At 33.7% G+C, this 18,902-nt stretch overlaps 1 protein-coding gene and 1 long non-coding RNA gene across 9 annotated transcripts in view; both read left to right on the forward strand.

Moving 5' to 3' along the window:
- LOC126773458 (uncharacterized) overlaps nt 1-18,902 on the forward strand; it is a 417,434-nt gene that overhangs the window by 239,836 nt on the left and 158,696 nt on the right. The gene's annotated exons all lie outside the window — the stretch shown is intronic.
- The window catches only part of LOC126773327 (furin-like protease 2), a 255,204-nt gene that overhangs the window by 220,430 nt on the left and 15,872 nt on the right, over nt 1-18,902 (forward strand). For all 8 annotated transcript variants that reach the window (XM_050494168.1, XM_050494172.1, XM_050494165.1 and 5 more), the window contains one exon: nt 3,624-3,728. In XM_050494168.1, the coding sequence (XP_050350125.1) occupies nt 3,624-3,728 (105 nt within the window). The remainder of the gene's footprint in view (nt 1-3,623; nt 3,729-18,902) is intronic.

Raw genomic sequence — 18,902 nt, forward strand, 5'->3', positions numbered from 1 at the left:
CGTTGCTTAGCGGCTGATTAGTTAAACATTGATTTCTCCCTTTCTATCATTATTTATTTGCCATTTGAATGAAGAAGACATGGTATTGCTTAACAAATCATCCAATAATCAACGTTTACAATGAGGCCGTATAACGTTAAAATAAAACACCCAAGTTCAAAACCAATCAATTATGAACTCTTACTTATACTCTTTTATTTGAATTTATTTTACAAGTATAATATATAAATATTCCACCGGTTTTGGATGTTATTCCACCGAGAGGAATTAATAAGTTACTCCGTTGGTGCTCTTTTAAAAAATTACTTTATACATTATCTGCATATACATGCGTAATAAATGAATCATCTCCAGAATGATTTAAGGCTAACGTATTCGAGTTCAGATATATCCAACAGCTGAATATATTTTGGTTACGCAAAATAAAAGTCTATAAATATGCCATGGCCGGGCTAAGGCCTCCTTCCTCTCGAAGAGAAGGTTTGGAGATTATTCCAACACGTTATATACAACAGATTTTCATCCGACACTTCATGTGTCTGATGAAAATCTGTGAAATTTCCTTTCAGGATTTTTCGCTCTTAACTTATAAAAAAGGCAATATTGTTAGTAAACCTTCCCCTCAAAAAAGGAGAGGAGGCCTAAGCCCAGTAGTGGGACATACACAGACTTACTTTAACCTAGCTAGAGAATTTTATTTGTTGGAGAAAATTAAAAAAGATACAAAAGAAAAAAAGTTTTTTTAGTTAAAATTAGTAGATACTTGAGGTTTAATTCGATTCGATTTGTTTTAAACCGAACCATTTTTATGTTCGTGATAATATTATAACGTAATTTACGTAAAATTTCGAAAAAATAATAATAATATTTATACTGTTTTTTAAAATAGATTGCGTAAAAAATTGACGTACATATCTATTGAGCTACACAACTACTTTATTTCTATTCGATCTTGTTTGTATTCGCCCAAAGATCTCACTAAACATATTCATAGTATCATATAAATATTCGATGTGAATTCAAATACAAACAAGCCATTATATCTTTTAAATAAAAGAAGAAAAGGTCAATAATCGCGCGTGACTACTTCCTTTTGATATCCAAACAATTTTTACTCTAACCACTTTTGATATATGGTGTAAGTCGCTTTGAACATTTTCGCAAATACTACGCATCTTTACAGGGACTTTATTGAACCAATAAAGGTAATAGAGTTTAGTTCCACTCGAACGTAAAATTCTTGCGTGAACGCTAAAGTGACAAAAATATATATTTTACGACAGCTCTCTTTGTACCGAACTTTATAAATAAATTGCCATGTTTTTTAAATTTTGTTCACTCGCTCTTTTATTTCTTACATAGAAATGTATATACTTCAATGTTGTTATGATACAAATTGGCTTGTGTGGAATTTGGTCTAGTATAACTAATGTACGCCCTCGAGGGACAATTTTCTGGTTTTCTTTATACAGTTTTATATTTTATAAATTATAATTTAATAATATACCTTAAAAAAAAGTACGAAGCATGTTAATTGCCGGTGCTTAGAAAACACATAGTATTCTCGTAAAATAATTAAATATCGTCATAATTCTGTATACATGTTTATGTGTGTTATGTAATATAATATTTTTATGGCACGCACTTAGTACGTTTGACCTTTTTTATAGAATTAGTAAACTAAATGTATTATTAATAGCATAAGGAATAATTTACAAATAAATTAAACCGATGCAATAGATGGTGGACATTTGCTATATTATATAAATAAATATATAGAGTTTAAAAAACTACCGAATCGGACATTCAGGACATCCTTAGTTCAATTCATTAATTTTGTAGATAAGAGAGACGAGCTTGTCAAAATTTGCTCGTCAAAATTAGTATGGATTGTCTGTTGCAATATTATTATATTTTAATTTTTAATAATTAAATTATATTTTAATAATTCCTTCTTAAGTCTACGCGAGCTGGTTCTCGATGTCACCGCCTAACTGTGACATCAATTTCATCGCGCACAAAGAAATTTGGTAACTCCTTTCTTTGTCGCACTACTAAAAAATTGAATTCCTTACCAGCTCACGTGTTCCCTCCTCTTACAACCCGGGTTCCTTCAAACGAGGCGTGAAGAGGCATCTTGCGGGCCGGGAAGGCGGGGACGGCTAGTACAGAACATTCTTCCCGACTGTACTGGCCGTCGTCGCGTTTGGACTCTACTACCACTTACCATCAGGTGGAGTAGAGTCATTTGCCATCCCGGCGCATATCAAAAAAAAACTTAGTAGTTTTCGCCCGCGTGTAGAATGCAGGTGGTATAAAAAGTAGCCACTACCTTCTCTGAGGTTAAAGCTTACTAATTATATTACTATATATTGTATAATTCGCACCAAGATAATCTATACAAACAGAAACTTCCAAACGCTTTTCCTGTTTTGTTTAACAAACGGATCAGCTTAATTAACTTATGTTTGAATTCCCGAAGGATTTAAGACTTAGGGTTCAGACTAAATGCAATTCTGCAGGCTTGTTGTCTTTTGTATATGATGCAATACCGCTTGTTACATTGTTATTACTTAGGGATTGTTTGTTTTTGTTTTACAATACATGAATGTATGTGCACGATGCGTGTGTATGACACACTCAACACGCATCAGAACTTATGAATATTTCGTTGGTAACAGAAAGCGAACTTTTTAATTATTATTTTTATTTGTATTGGGACTTCAAATAAATGAAAATAAGGAGATATTATGTTATGAGCTTAAATGGACGAGTTTAAACTAATAGTGCATCTGGTCAAACTTGGCTCCAATTCAAGGAATATTAGCGACTACTCGGCAGCGAACAATGATAAGAACTTACATAACCAGTGGCTAGAATACGTGGATTATATCAGGAGATCAAAGCGAGTTAAAATCTAAACAGGGACTTCTTGTGCTTGAAGGAAAATTTCGTGAAGAAACCAGTATGTGTTTGGTAAACTCTGACATATTTATACAACGACTCGTATTTAAACAGCGTTGTAGAAAATTCTCTAAACCTAAGATATTTGCCTAGAAACAGGACGTTTAGAAGCTATTAACTATTAAAATACATTAAGCTAAACTGATCGATGTGAAACTATATCCAAGATGGAATGGAGAATAAGCTTTACTCTTGTAATCTCGATGTTTAATTAATAATGAAGATGAAATCCTGCCAATTGACGTAGATTCGTTTCGTCTGAATTGAATAATTGACAGCTCTAAGTCGTTTCCAGATCTGCCAATTTCATTATCTGAACACTAGAGATTCTATCGTTCTTTTTATTCTTCGCTGTTTTATTGCCTTGTTGAAAATGTTCCTTTTAAATTTGTCATGTCTGGCATTATTATTTCTTTATTAACGTTATAATTCGGCGCTTTTGTCCACTTTATTTTTGATTATCGGGTTGGGATTAATATATTTTATAGCTTAGGTCTTTTCTAAAGAAACGGAAAATGTTTTTAAATTTGTACTGGAAGGTTTAAAGATAAATTATATAATTGGTGTAAATAACCCTGGGACCAAGGCTTAAGCCTCATGTGGCTTACCTACAAAGTTTTTATGAGCTAATATTTCAATATTTTTCTCTTTTTTTCCAGATTGGTGCCCTCAAAGGATACTATTTATTATCCCACCATAAGGTCCATAAGAGATCGACGGAACCGAGTCATGAACACCACCAGAAACTAATCAACGAACCTGAGGTAAGACCAGCTATCAATGTATTGACGGTAAACATTTAAATTTGTGTACCCGTTTCAACGCTGAATGAAACACTACCATTGTAGGCTTGGAATGGATATAATAACTTAGCTCCCATGGTGGTCGTCCCATTGAAAGTGTACAGTAGTTATTAGTACAGTAGCGATTTGCTTGCCTTACCTTAATATGAACGGCTTTGCCTATATAATATTCCAATCAAAGAAGCATTAGAGATCTATAATAATCATAAGATTTACAAAATCCATGAGATTTAGTGATTGCTTTGCTATTTTATGCACTTCGAACATTTGATGAATATACCTTTATTTGTAAGTGAACACTATTCCACTTTACTACTTATATCAATTTCAATTTTACATCCATAGTTCCGATACAAACTTCACTAACATCAAAACACAATTCTTCACGAATCTATAATTGAATACCATAGATAATAATGCAAGGCCACAACCAATGATATCATATCAATTAATTGTCAAAGTAATTTATTTGTCTTTAATTCTTCTGTGATTTCAATAGATAAATGTTATATATAGATGTTGACAGAAAGAGAGAAATTAGTAATTATTTACACAGCCGCTAAAAAACGTTTATAATATGTAGCGCCTTAATTATTCAAATATTTTAATTCGTATTTGCATCAGGAATGTTACTTTATATGTTTACACGTTTATTGAACTTTAACCTATGTATGAATGTACGTCTGAACTCGTAGACTACTAAATTTCGATTAGATCGTGACAACCCTGACATTCACACGAGCAGACAATAGGGGTGATTGATGTGAGTTCAACGATCGCGCAGGGTTCTTTATAGCTGGAAGTCCGAATAACAATTAAATATTATATAATAACTAACGTGGAAGATTCCATGAAAGGACGTCTCCATAAAACAACCTTTTTCCTCATCATTAAATATTTATAATACACAATATAACAGCTAATGAGTTGCGATCCGCAATATTTCCCGCGGTTTCCAATAATACACGTTTGAAAAAAGAACTTTAATTCGAAAGTCAAAAGGACCAATCGCAAAACGGTTAACACAGGTATATTATAGTGGAATGAAGGAGAAATAAGTGTTGAACTAAATAACGTGTGAAGTAAAGTGAAGCCGTTTATGTTTCATCATCATCATATCAGCCGAAAGACGTCCACTGCTGGACAAAGGCCTCCCCCAAGGATTTCCACGTTGGCCGATCTTGCGCTGCCCGCATCCAACGGCTTCCCGCGACTCGTTCTATGTCGTCGGTCCACCTTGTAGGGGGCCTGCCCACTATAGGTCTATTTACAGTGGTGACCGCTTACGATCAAGTGGCCCATTTGACCGTTTGCCTACCCATTTATATAAAATGTAATACATTTCATTTACAACATATTGAAAAGTTATTTGTAAAAGGAGATCGTTTCGTAGTTATTTACGCTGAATATAATCTAAACAATATTGATTTTCAGAATGAAAAATAAAATTAGGAAAAATATTAAATTTTGAATTGTAATAATTAGTGTATAGTGTTAGTGTGTCAGACCTTCTCCTCCTTCTTCTCAAAAAGGGAGAGGAGGCCTTAGCCCAGCAGTGGGACATTTACAGGCTGTTACTGTTAGTGTGTGTATGTTGTAAGTAGACGATACGAAATTATATAGTAAATAAATTATTTAAATGCAACAGTACTCGATACTCCAATACATTTATTAAAGTAAATTAATTTAACAATATCAATATTACAAATAGCTATTTTAAAGCAAACAATTTAAAGATTTGAATTTAGAGTTTCATTACACAATGAGGGGGAGTTTTGGTGCTTAATCTTAGTTGGCCCCGAGAGGTTTGTAATTACTCTACACTTAGATACTATGTTCTGAATTGCAATACGACTTAATGATAACACACTCAATTGTACCTACAGAAACAATTTATATATATTCCGCTATAATTAAACTTGTAAAGATGGCACCCGAATCAGAAACCCTGATGAGTTGACTTTAAAGAAAACGGAAGTTTATTTAAGACACATTGACATCATTACTTACCTTTAACTTTTTTTTATTGACTTGAACCTAAGACCACGGAATTTGTAGGCTTATAAGCTAGCTTTATTACATCAACGAGATAATTCAATTATGAAAATATTGCAAAAAGTCATTGTTTTAAAAATTGAGTATAAATATAACTTATGGGCGTGATCTTCTAAATAACTATTGGTAGCATAAGAGAATATGTATGTATTTTAATATCGATAAATAATACTATCTACAGTCGCTTATTTTTTGTGTCTTTTCCGTGTGACAAAAGTAAATAATCAAAATAAATACATACAATTTACTGGTGGTAGGACTTGGTGCAAGCTCGTCTTGGTAGGTACCACCCACTCATCAGATATTCTACCGCAAAACAGCAGTACTTGGTATTGTTGTGTTCCGATTTGAAGGATGAGTGAGCCAGTGTAATTACAGGCACAATGGTCATAACATCTTAGTTCCAAGGTTGGTGGCGCATTGGTGATGTAAGCGATGGTTAACATTTCTTACAATGCCAATGTCTATGGACGTTGGTGACCACTTACCATCAGGTGGCCCATATGCTCGTCTGCCTTCCTATTCTATATAAATACAATATCCGATATCAGGTGTCCCACCTATGGGATATTGTATTAATATATAATCGTAATAAATTTAGTTGATAAACTGATTTAACTTGACATATAGACATACAGGAGTGCATAAGAATTGCTTTTATCTGTAATTAAGGGATCACAAAATAAGGAAATTCCATTGTTATTGTTTGACTTATTGAGTGTTATTACATTAGTTAGCAATACCTAGTAAGTAGTAAGTAACAGCCTGTGAATGTCCCACTGCTGGGCTAAGGCCTCCTCTCCCTTTTTGAGGAGAAGGTTTTTGGAGCTTATTCCACCACGCTGCTCCAATGCGGGTTAATAGCAATACCTAATTGTGTTAAATTTCTGTAAGCAATTTATGACAAATTAATAATTAATTATAATAATAATATCTTCGGACATTATTCACACACGGCCATCTGATCCCAAACTAAGCAGAGCTATGGAAACCAGACGACTGATATACTACATATACTACTTTTCTTTTGTAAATACATACTTATATAGATAAATTACACCCAGATTCAGGACAAACAGACATGTTCATGCACACAAATGTCTGTCCTGTGTGGAAATCGTACCCACAACCTTCGGCGTGATAGGCAAGTATCAACCAACCACGCCAACCGGCCCGTCAATTTAATTATAATATAGTTATTGAGAATGTTTTCCTCGCGTTAATTAATTTGTTGTAAAGTTATTCAGATGTTCAATTGTACTAAAGTTACAACAATTTCGTCTTACAGACAACTTCAGTTGTATTGAGATTAAACTTGATTAAATTTAGTGAAGATATGTAAAAGAGTTTTGTGAAATCCCGTCTGGGTATATATGAACTACTCACTCATCGCGTATTCTACTATCAAGCAGCAATACTCAATACAGAATATAAGATTTCTTTAAGAAGATTAATATAGCTTATGTAACGTCGGATAACAATATGATTCAATAACAGCTGTGTAAAAATACATCGTTCGAGAATAATAAAAGAGAGAAAGTAATATAAAAACAAATTTATTTTTTACAAAGAATAATAAACTAGCAATGTTCTCAAAAAAAAAAAACATTTTACTTATATACGGAGTTGAACGCCCAAGCTCTTCTTTGTCGTTGTTGGAAACTTTATTATACTTCGGCAATCATTGGTAATAGAAGGGCTTATTTGTAGACTATAGTGTAATTATGTTATATACAAATTTGACTTGTATACCAAACAAAAATTGTTTTAAAAAAATCCCGCCGAGTTCATTTTGCCGGTTCTTTTCGGGTGTTCTTCCCGAAATGGTTGTAGATTTTTAATAAGCAATTAATTAGATTTTTGTTTATATTATTCGATTGTTTTTTTTTATGAAGTTCGATATTTTAAAATAGTTTAATCTAGTATTTGCCACTAAAACTCATAAATAGTCAAAAAACTATTCAAAAAAAGCATAATCGGGTGACAAACATGAGAGCATTGCTACTGATCTGTTTGCCTTTGCCTAGATAAAAATAAAATTTAGCTTATATACTGGAACAAAATTTGGATATTTTTCTTCCCAGGCAGCTCGAAGTCCCAAGAGCGCGGTTGCCCACCAGATAAAATTTCCATATTCGACGTTCACACGAAATCCTTTTCACGTGCGCCTCATACAAAATTCTATCCACCACTTATGTAATTAATACATTATACAAAAACGCCATCATCGTATATATATAAATCACATTATAACTAATTCCATTTAACGTAAACATTATCACTGTGTTATCTCTGTGTCGCACATCGAAAAGTTATTACTTAGCTGGTACACGGATTATAGGCTTTCCCTTTGACACAAAAGCATGATTTCCAACAAAATAACACTGTAATCTGCTCGTATATCAAATTGCGATGGGACATAGCTTAGTGTTAGCGAGACATTGGATAACAGTAATGGCTGAGCTTAATTGAAACGTGTGTTTTACATTGATCGAAATTTCGTATTGTACGCTTCTTTTGTTTTCTTTAATTATCTTATGTTTATGTACTAAAAATATATAATTCTAACCCGATTAATTAATTGCGATACTCGGTGGTAGGGCTTTATGTAAGGTTATATAGGGAGGTAGTAGGTACCAGCCTGTTATCAAATATTCTACCTCAAAACAGCAATGTTGTGTTCTTGTTTGTAGGGTAAGTACATAGAGACGTAACATCTTAGTTCCCGAGGTGGTTGGCGTATTTTTATAGTCGGTGGCGTGATAGGCGGTGGTTATCACATATCATTAGGTAAAGGTGCTTGCGCACGCATTTTTTCATCTCCAGCGCAGTTGACTAGTTTAACCTAATAATAATCGGCTGCCCAACAAAATCTAAGATATACTTTTTAATCGAATAATTTTGTTTCTTATAAGTCTTGGTTCTCTGTCGGATCACCACATTTGGGATTCGATCCTTCAGAGAAACTCCGAGCATAGCCCTCTCCAAAGCTCGCTGAGCGACCTTAAAATGGTGGACCAAACGCACTGTCAGTGTCCACGTTTCGGCTCCGTAGGTCATAACCGGTAAGACGCACTCGTTGAAGACTTTTGTCTTCAAGCATTGCGGAATTCGTGACGAAAAGACTTGACCGAGTTTTCTATACGCTGCCCAGCCCAGCTGTACTCTTCTTCGTGCTTCCCCCTCGAAGTTGTTTCGACCCAACTGCAAAGTTTGCCCAAGGTACACATACTCCTGAACAACTTCAAGAGGAACTCCGTTAAGAGATATATATAGATTATACCGTTAGAGTAGACGCGTTCTGGAGTGGAGACCACGCCTTGGCAAACGTAGCGTAGGACGCCTTCTAGCTAGGTGGAGTGACGATATACGCAAGGTGGCTGGCAGCGGTTGGAGATTAAGAGCTGAAAATCGAACTCAGTGGCGTGCCATTGGAGAGACCTAAGTCCAGCAGTGAACGCGAAAAGGGTGATGATGATGATTATTATGATGATAAGTCTATCTAAAGTGTTCTAATAATTTTATACGCTTGATGTTTTATATTAGTCGTAGGCGTTTGAACAGAAATATAATATAATGAGTTCGTAACGATGTCGTGTTGTTATGTCATTTACTGCCTCGTTGGTCTAGTGGCTTGACGTAAGGCCGCAGACCCGGAGGTCCTGGGTTCAATTCCCAGGTCAGGCCAATAAAAAGTTATTGGGCTTTTCTGTCAGAAAATTCTCAGTAGCAGCCCGGAGTCTTAAAGTAGGAAGTATGTACACTTCCGTGTCTCGGAAAGCACGTAAAGCCGGTGGTCCTGCGCCTGAACTCTTTCTGGTCGTGTCGGATTGTCGTCCCATCGGATTATGAGAGTGCACCTGTGCTTGCACACACTCTTGTACACTATAATATCTCCTGCGTAGTTGGATAATCTCTCTTGAAATCGGCCGCCGTAGCCGAAATCGGTCTGGAGGACATTATATATTTTTAAATGAATTTACTATTATTTCATTTGTATAATGTATTGAAAATCAGGTTTTAGATATTTATCCTAATTTTAATTGGTTAGTTTCCATTTTGGACACCACACTGCTTTATGGAAGTTATGATGCTTAAAACTTATTTTTGAAAACTTCTTTGTAGTACAAGTGTCACTAAAGATTTTTATTCATGTATCTTTCTAACTTGATGTTGTTATACATATGTCGAAAGTTTTAAAGCGTTTTGTATGTGATTAAAAAAATTTTTTTTGAGTGTGTCGATCAGGGATTTTATTTATGTAGCTTTCTAATTCGATTTTGGTGATGTAAAAGTCGCAAGTTCTATCGGCGTTGTAAATGGGTATATTAGTAATTTCTTAAAAAACGGCCATTGCTATAATGTTTTTTTTTTAATTCAAAAAAATCTTTAATTTAAAATGAAAAGATTCTTGGACGAACTCGTAAACGTTAAATGAGAAGGCTTTCGTTTTGTATTAAAGACGTAAATCTACATTGTTATTTGATACAATTGAATAATATATAAACACGCACAAAGGAAAAGTTTTGGATTTAATAAGGGAGGCGTGGAAGAAAAATTACTTATAAATACAGAAGTCCCGCGACCCTTATCCCTCCGATAGGATACGATTTCCTCATTGTAACTTCTTCATAATCTTTTAATAGAAAAACGAAGGGTTTTTTGTTTTATTTACGATTTTGGCTCTTTTTTTAATACATAATGTTTTGTAGACACCGATTATATTTGTAATGTTATTATAAAGTAACAGACTGTGAGGCTAAGGTTACCTCTTTTTTTTTTGAGGGGAATGTTTGGAGCTTATTCCACCACGCTACTCCAATGCGGCTTGGTGTAATACAAATGTGGCAGGATTTCAGTGAAATTAGACACATGCATGATTCCTCACGATGTTTTCCTTCACCGTCAAGCACGAGATTAATTATAAACACAATTTAAGCACAAAAAAATCGGTGGTGCGTGCCCAGGCTAGAACCTATGATCATCGGTTAAGATTCACGCGTTCTAACCACTAGACCATCTCGCTTCAATTTATAAAAAAATCGTATTATTATTCTGCCAACCATAATCTTAATTCAGTGCTTGATTACCAAAGTACGCCAAAGCTACCGATTATCAGCCTTCCACATTCAGTCACGTCCACCTTTCAGGTCATCAGTCCGCTTTATTAGTAGCGCTTTACGCTAAAATGTACTAATTAAATATGTAGGTAATTAGATTTTAATACAAATTACGTAGCGAGATCAAGCGTTTAGTAGTTTATAACCCGCCTAGTTAGTACAAACTCTAATGCGCTTCTGTATTTGCACGGAGCTAATCCCTGTATTTACGATGATCTATTATAAGTTCAAAGTCTAATATGAATTCACAAACATACGCCGTAATTTCTTAGAGATTAAAAATCTAGTTCATATACATTTAATATGAGACATGCATTTAATAAGTACATTAAATGCATGCATATTTCCTTACGATTTTTCTCAGTATGCTTTCATTTGCGTATGTGACGTCTGTTTGCATAGGAATTACGTTTTTTATTGTGTGTAAAAAAAAAAACAATTTTTTTTTAATATCCTGGTATATTATTTACACATGGATTCAATGGATGTCTGAATGGGTCCATCTGATCCAAAATTAAGCAGAGATTGTACTATGGAAACCAGACAACTGATATATGTATACTACTTTTCTTTTGTAAATACATACTTATATAGATAATTACACCCAGACTCAAGACAAACAGAAATGTTCATGCACACTAATGTCTGTCCAGGGTGGGAATCGAACCCACAACCCGAATACAGAAAAAATCGCGCTCTGAAAAATACGAAATAGAAAATAATCTGTTGTGCCATTACAGTACAGTAACAGCCTGTGAATGTCCCACTGCTGGGCTAAGGCCTCCTCTCTCTTTTTGAGGAGAAGGTTTGGAGCTTATTCCATTATTTTTTACAAATTATGCATTGTTTATCTTATAAATAAATAGCGTTCAAATACATTTTAACTTAATACATAGACATAGATGATGAAGAATTGTCATAGAAGTAAGAGAGACCATTAACTAATAATTACATACTCCAGGATTGTTCCAGTCAATCTGATGACGATGATCTGTCCTGGCTTAGAAAATGCACCTAAGTCAAAAAAAGTTATAGTGATTACGTTTTTATTTATCAGCCAAAATTATTATCAATATTTACATATCCGCTGCTTAAAATAAAATGTTTCCAGTCATTCCAACCAAGTTATATTGTAAGAAATGTAATCAACTACTTTCCGCACGCGGCGTCGTCCGTGTTTGAAGGGAGGGGGTCAGGTATTAGGTAGGTCCTATTCTTTACCCCTGACAACGTGGATGCAAAATCTCATGATGATCAACTGTGTAATGAAAGTGTGAAAGCGTAACAAACAAACAAAAATAAATAAACTTCCAATGTATTATTAGTTAGGATTTTCAACATTTCACGGGCACACACAAGAGCAGTACGAGCTGGTACTTAGAAATAAACTTCTATCTAGAAATATTTTTCCAATACACACACACACACGCATAGCTGTGTGTGAAACACTCACATACTAAATGACATAATAAATGCAATGAATCATGTCATGTTTAATTAATGCAAGCGGTAATAGCGTCATAGTGCCTGTCAGAATACAGAATCAATTTGTTTGATACAACATCTAAACGGGATGTCTCTTAGGTCGTTATTCGGGGCAATGCACTGGACAATCGTTTTAGTCATTTGATAACATTAAGTGATCGATATACTCGACATGAGAACAATGGAGTAGATGACGTAATAGAAGCGACCTAATAGGTATTTTGTTTGTTTTAATTGGACGATATTGATGGATGCGCTGTTTCATTGGACGATCATTATTGTAAAATATGACAATCCGTAATGGATGTGAGTACTCCCGTAACATTGGTCGGTTTTTAGTTTTATTTATATGTATTTAGAGTAAAAAATTAACGAACTCATCTCTTTTATACATACAATAATCCGATGAATTATCTGTTATTACCGGTTATCCGTTATGTTATCGGTTATTTACCGGATCATACACGTACTTTTTTATTTAAACTTGATTTTTTTAAAGCTAATTATTTTAATCGCAGTTAAAATATGGTAATCGCAAAAAAGGTGTGATATTTTACAATAATATATATTTTTAAATATTATTGTGTTATCATAGATTTTAAATCTTTTAACATATTATGTAAGAACTAGGTTTCGCACGGGTTCTACCTAAAAAGTTTAAATTTTAATACATAATATTATATTTTTTTATTTTATGCTACGCACGCCAGTAAAACTGCCAGTTGGCATGACTTTATACGACATCTTCAACAATCATCGTCATATTTCAGTCAATTTACACAAAAATAATGAATTTTACTAGTCTATGAAATAACTAGCCGAGATGGCCCAGCGGTAAGAACGCGTGAATCTTAACCGATGATCGTGGGTTCAAACCCGGGCAAGCATCACTGAATTTTCATGTGTTTAATTTATGATTAAAATCCATCTCGTGCTTGACGGTGAAGGAAAACATCGTGAGGAAACCTGCATGTGTCGAATTTCACTGAAATTCTGCCACATGTATATTCCACCAACCCGCATTGGAGCATCGTGTTGGAATTAGCTACAAACCTTCTCCTCTAAAAGGAAAAGGAGACCTTAGCCCAGTGTTGGGCTAAGGTCTCCTTTCCTTTCAACCTAAACCTTTCTCATTATTCACTCCGTTGATTGGTTAAAAACCGTGAGAAAATCTGTTCAGTAGTTTTTGAGTTTATAGCGTCCATACAGACAGACACATAGACGAGGGGATTTTTTATGTTATGACTTTGTTCTATAATATGTAACATAGTTTTATTATACGAGTTAGTATACGTATAGTATAGTAAAACGTGAAAATACAATTAAATCGCACCTTATATATTTAGTTCGATGAAACTAAATGGGCCAAATTTAATAGATACTACTCCTCCGTGTGTACTTTACACCAATTTACGACTAACATCGAAGTGAACTGCCGAGCTAATAAAACGTGGGGGCGTGGTGACGGTACTTGCGTATGTTGACCGTCAACCTACAAAATAAACAGCCTTCTACGGACGCTATTACACCGTAAACACCTTCATAATGAGGAAGCTTACATAACTTTTTTGTCGCTTTTTGTGCCTTAAATAAAGTTGAGGCCAAAGTCAATTTTTTTACATGTAGTTATTTTATGTTTTTAACATTTAATATATAGATTTATGCATTGATAGATCATAAACTTACTTTTCGCTTGACTTTACTCATTCATTTCTATTTCTAGTGATAACCTCAGTTAGATTGCAAATGTCATCCGTCACAGTCTTCGTATTTTCACAGTTAGGTCAGTATTTTTTTTTGGTCTTCATATCCATACCTAGCACAGTTTTGTAATAAAAAATTTACACACAAATTTACACTTTCTACGGTGTAACTTTCAAAATTTTCTCTTACGTACTGTTTTTTTAATTATAGTAAGTAAGCTGACTGGTCACCATCGATCATAAATATTGGTACTATAGAAATATTTATCATTTCTCATATCGCTAATGTGCCATCAACCTTTTCATGACTCTCGCCCTTGTAGTTACACTTGCTCATTCGCCTTTTGTACTGGAATTTAGCAATACTAAGTTTTATACATACCACTAATTCGGAACCTAGATTCTATCGAGAAGAACCGGCAAGAAATTAAGTAATACATAACTCTGTTTTGTTCAATTAAAATACATAATCAACTATATATTAGTTATAAGTTTATATGTAATATAATATGGATACTATCTTCAAGTTTATTCAGTATATATTAAGTACTAATTGTGATAGTAAAAATCCTACTTAACACAACGAGCTCATTACAAGGATTTTAATTAATACGCGCTGCGTGTTTCACCTCTAGCAACACTGACATTCAAGTGGTTAAATCAAGTGATAATAAAAGTGAGAGGCGTACCACCGACAAGCTTTCTCATGTTTAGCACCCTCCATCATAAAAAGCCATCCATTACCCCTCAACGTAGCTAACTCGTTTATAATGAGTCGTGATGTTATTTAGAAATTTCTTCGAAAATATCTGATATGCATCTAAGTGGAAAAGTAGCTTTACAATAATAATTTTGATTGTTTTCAGTATACTTTCTATTTCAATTGGTTTGGCAGAAATATACCGACTGATGGTAAATGGATGGTTACCATCGCTCATTGATATTGGGTATAAGAAATATTAACCATCGCTTACATCGCCACTGCGCCATCAACCTTGTTATGTCTCTCGTCTCTGTAGTTACACTGGCTCATTCACCGTTAACTGGAATATAACAATACTAAGTAATGCTATTTGGCGGTAGAGTAAGTAATTAGTGGGTGGTACCTACCCAGACTGACGTGCACAAAACCACCACCTAACACCAAGTAAACATTTATCAGAATTTGTTTTAAAATCTTAAAACCGGCAAAATTGCACAATAAATATGATCCTGCAAACATTTATAACACTGGTAAAAATAAAAATAAAATAGTTTAAATCATGCAGTAGAACTACAAAGCTTGTTAGTTTTTTAAATATGTATAGTCCAAAGATTTTTTAGTTTTTAAAGAAGTTTAAAAACTAAGTGTTATTACCTTATTTTTACGTTAAAATGGTCCGGATAATATATATTGAAAGAAGGTTTTATTCGAAGCCATTTATTATTTTTATGAATATCAAAAAGTTAGTTATGTCTGGTTTATTCAATATTAAATCCGTTATTGACCGGTCTATTAGCTTTAAGACAAAGGATTCCTCAATAATTCCTGTTTGTTGACCCCACAAGCAGACCCGGCCGGGCCGTACGATTTTTTCTGCGTAAATCTGTTTAAACCCTTTCGGACCCTGCCGCAGGACCTTCGCTTTATTAGTTTAGGACCCTATTACGTTACGGTGTATAAGCACAAAGGGGCTTTATTAGGCATCGCGTGCGTGAGATCGTTTATACTTACTTGATGACGTAATAGTGTTGGACAGTATTTATGTGTCAATTTTTAATTAGTACTGATTGTCGAGCCGATTCGCGTAGTTGTTAGATACTTGCCTTTTACACCGAAGGTTGCGAGTTCGATTCCCACCCAGGACAGACATTTGTGTGCATGAACATGTCTGTTTCTCCCGAGTCTGGGTGTAAATCTATATAAGTATGTATTCACAAAAGAAAAGTACTATATACTATATGAGTCTGGTATTCATAGTACAAGCTACGCTTAGTTTGGGATCAGATGGCCGTGTGTGAATAATGTCCCAGGATATTATTATTATTATTAATTATATACTAAGACCTGTCTCTCGTTTTCTGTCCGTATTTAGATCAACATCTTACAAATTACATAAAATGCGATTGTATAGTTGTTATGATTTTGTAGAACCATTTTGTTTAGAACGTGAGGAATCAAAATGAAAATTTATTATAATATATATTTAAAAACCGATATGTGTCGTTAAATAGCATATTGTAATGGAGTACGTTTCGGTATATATTATGTACTATTAATAGACATGAATTACTGAATAATAAAATTAAATAAATAAATGAAGGAAAGGTAATCAAACTGTAATTACTAATGAATTAATTAAAAGCATTGAAAATAAATATTGTTTTTATTAATTTGATATAAAATATAAACTTGTTACTTTAAAAAAAAAAGACCTTCGTCCAGTTGTGAAATATTTGCAGTCTATTAATTTCCTTTACTTGTAAAATAATTATTAACTTATCAATAGTCAGTCAACATTCAACATTAAATCTTACACATACTAAGAAAAAGTGTTGTGACCGTCGACCGTCTTCACTTATTTTTGCCTCTTAATCTCCAGACGTCTTACGTACGATGAGAAACTTCGTTCCAGTGACATTTGAAAATGTGTTCGAAATTCAAAAGTACTTAGCGGTTTTTTTTTTAATTTGTTTTTCTTGTATATATGTATGTTAACAGTAGCACGTTAAAATCATAAAGGTGTCTGGTATATTTTTCGTGTCGACATAACTATGTTGACGTGTATTTGCACAGCTGAGCGTATGCGTGCTAACAAGCGCCGTTAGAACAATATGGAGGCGTTGTTTGCGTAAAAAAAAGTGATTTTTATCAACAGGATTTAGAAAATGTTTCCTGCAGGAGGTATTGTTGAACCGTTTTCGGGATATATTTCTTTTCAATCTATGTAGTTTATGTTTGACGTTTATTGTTATTAGGTTTGTATGATGTAAGGCGAAACGTATAAATAGCTACATAAAACAAAAAAAACCGCCGGTTCTTCTCAGAGCTAGATGTTTCTTTTCCGAACCGGTGGTAGTTTCTAATATTCCTACCAATAAGTAAGTGTAATCCTTCTTAAATAAAGTTTTTTTTTTTTTGTTTACGATCCGCTCACATTGCTCGAAGTAATTTGAAATATAATATATATTCATTTTAATTAAAAAAATATATACTAAACTTCTTTGGACTCTTCTTGGTCGACTCACCATCAGCCCTATAAGTTTAATGTAGTAACAAACATCTAAATGACAAACTTTTGTTTTATTGATTTATCATTATATTATTTTAACCACAATAATTATTAGGGTATTGTTACCATCTTTGTTTAATTAGCTTATAAGTCTGCAGAGATCCTGTATTCGGATCTCAGGTCAGACTAATCAAAGTTTTTTCATTAATCAGTTTAATCATTGTGTTTTTTAATAAATTATTATCAGTAACTCGAAGTTTGGAAGTTAAAACTTGATAATCCGCAGGTCTTGCCAATATTCTATAACGATTAAGATACCACACCATATACATTACATATTATTAATTTTTGTTTCATAATTTTTTACTCAGCTTCGGTTCCTTTGTCGTTTGATGTTTACATAAAAATATCGAACGCTTCAAACATGAATAGTTTCCGCAAAGCTTCTTGGCGGAATAAATCGGGTTCATATTTCAAAGCGCACACAATGGTCCGTTTATATGGACGAGCGTGTGTAACCGAGTCGCGTGGTCAGCGCGCAGTTTTTATTAGATTAAACAGACAAACTACTTCAATCTTGTTAAAATTATAAACTAATATGGACTTTGAATATCATAAATGTATTCATATGAGGATATGAATATACAGAATGATGAATTTAATTTTAATGAATCAAGACTCTATTGATTTGAAATACAAATCTTTACAATAAATTTTAATTCGTGATATTAATAAACGAGGAGATGTTTTTTTTAACCAAACCAAGATAGATAAAACTTATACCAAAAGGTGAAGCGCGTTTTGAAGGAGGTTTTAGGATATAATATGATATAAAATAGCTGCGCTTTGCAGTTTCACCGTTCAATTTAGATTTAGTTATCGACAAGACAAGCGTGTATTTCATATTCTTGTATATTGTGGTTTTAGTTTTTTCAACTATACCACCGCTACTAATTGGTGCTCCATTAATAATCTGAGAAATATTAAAAAGGAACATTTATTATGATTATTCCTTAAAACGTCAATGGTGCATTGACGCCAAATGATTTGAGTACAAGTGTGGAGTATGATGTCATAACCCACGCGGCTGTAATTACACTCGGTCACTCACCTTCCAAGACTTGCGCAACTTAGTCATAAAATGTATTATTATTTCGCAAAAAATAATATAATAGAACGATTGATAATTTATTTACGCAAATCACCGAAGTTGTCCAATAAGAACACGTGAAACTAAAGCGATAATTTCGGGTTCAAAATCGGCACGCACCACAATAAATTCCTATTTGCTTAATATGTGTTTTTTATAATTCATACCGGTCATGTGTCGGATGAAAGCTTGAACATGTGTTTTCAATCAAATCCGTATTGGAGCAGCGCAGTCGTATAAGCTTAAAACCAAAGAAAATGACTTAGCCTAGCTGTTACTTTACCTTATACTAAGTTAAATCCAATCTATATTCCAAATTTAAATCAAATAATTATTTATACCTTTTATCATTATACAAATCTATTGAGTCAAATATTTCAAACAAAATGCTCAAAGGAAAGTTTTCATAA

Source organism: Nymphalis io, chromosome 14 (genome assembly GCF_905147045.1).
Source record: "Nymphalis io chromosome 14, ilAglIoxx1.1, whole genome shotgun sequence".
NCBI lineage: Eukaryota > Metazoa > Arthropoda > Insecta > Lepidoptera > Nymphalidae > Nymphalis > Nymphalis io.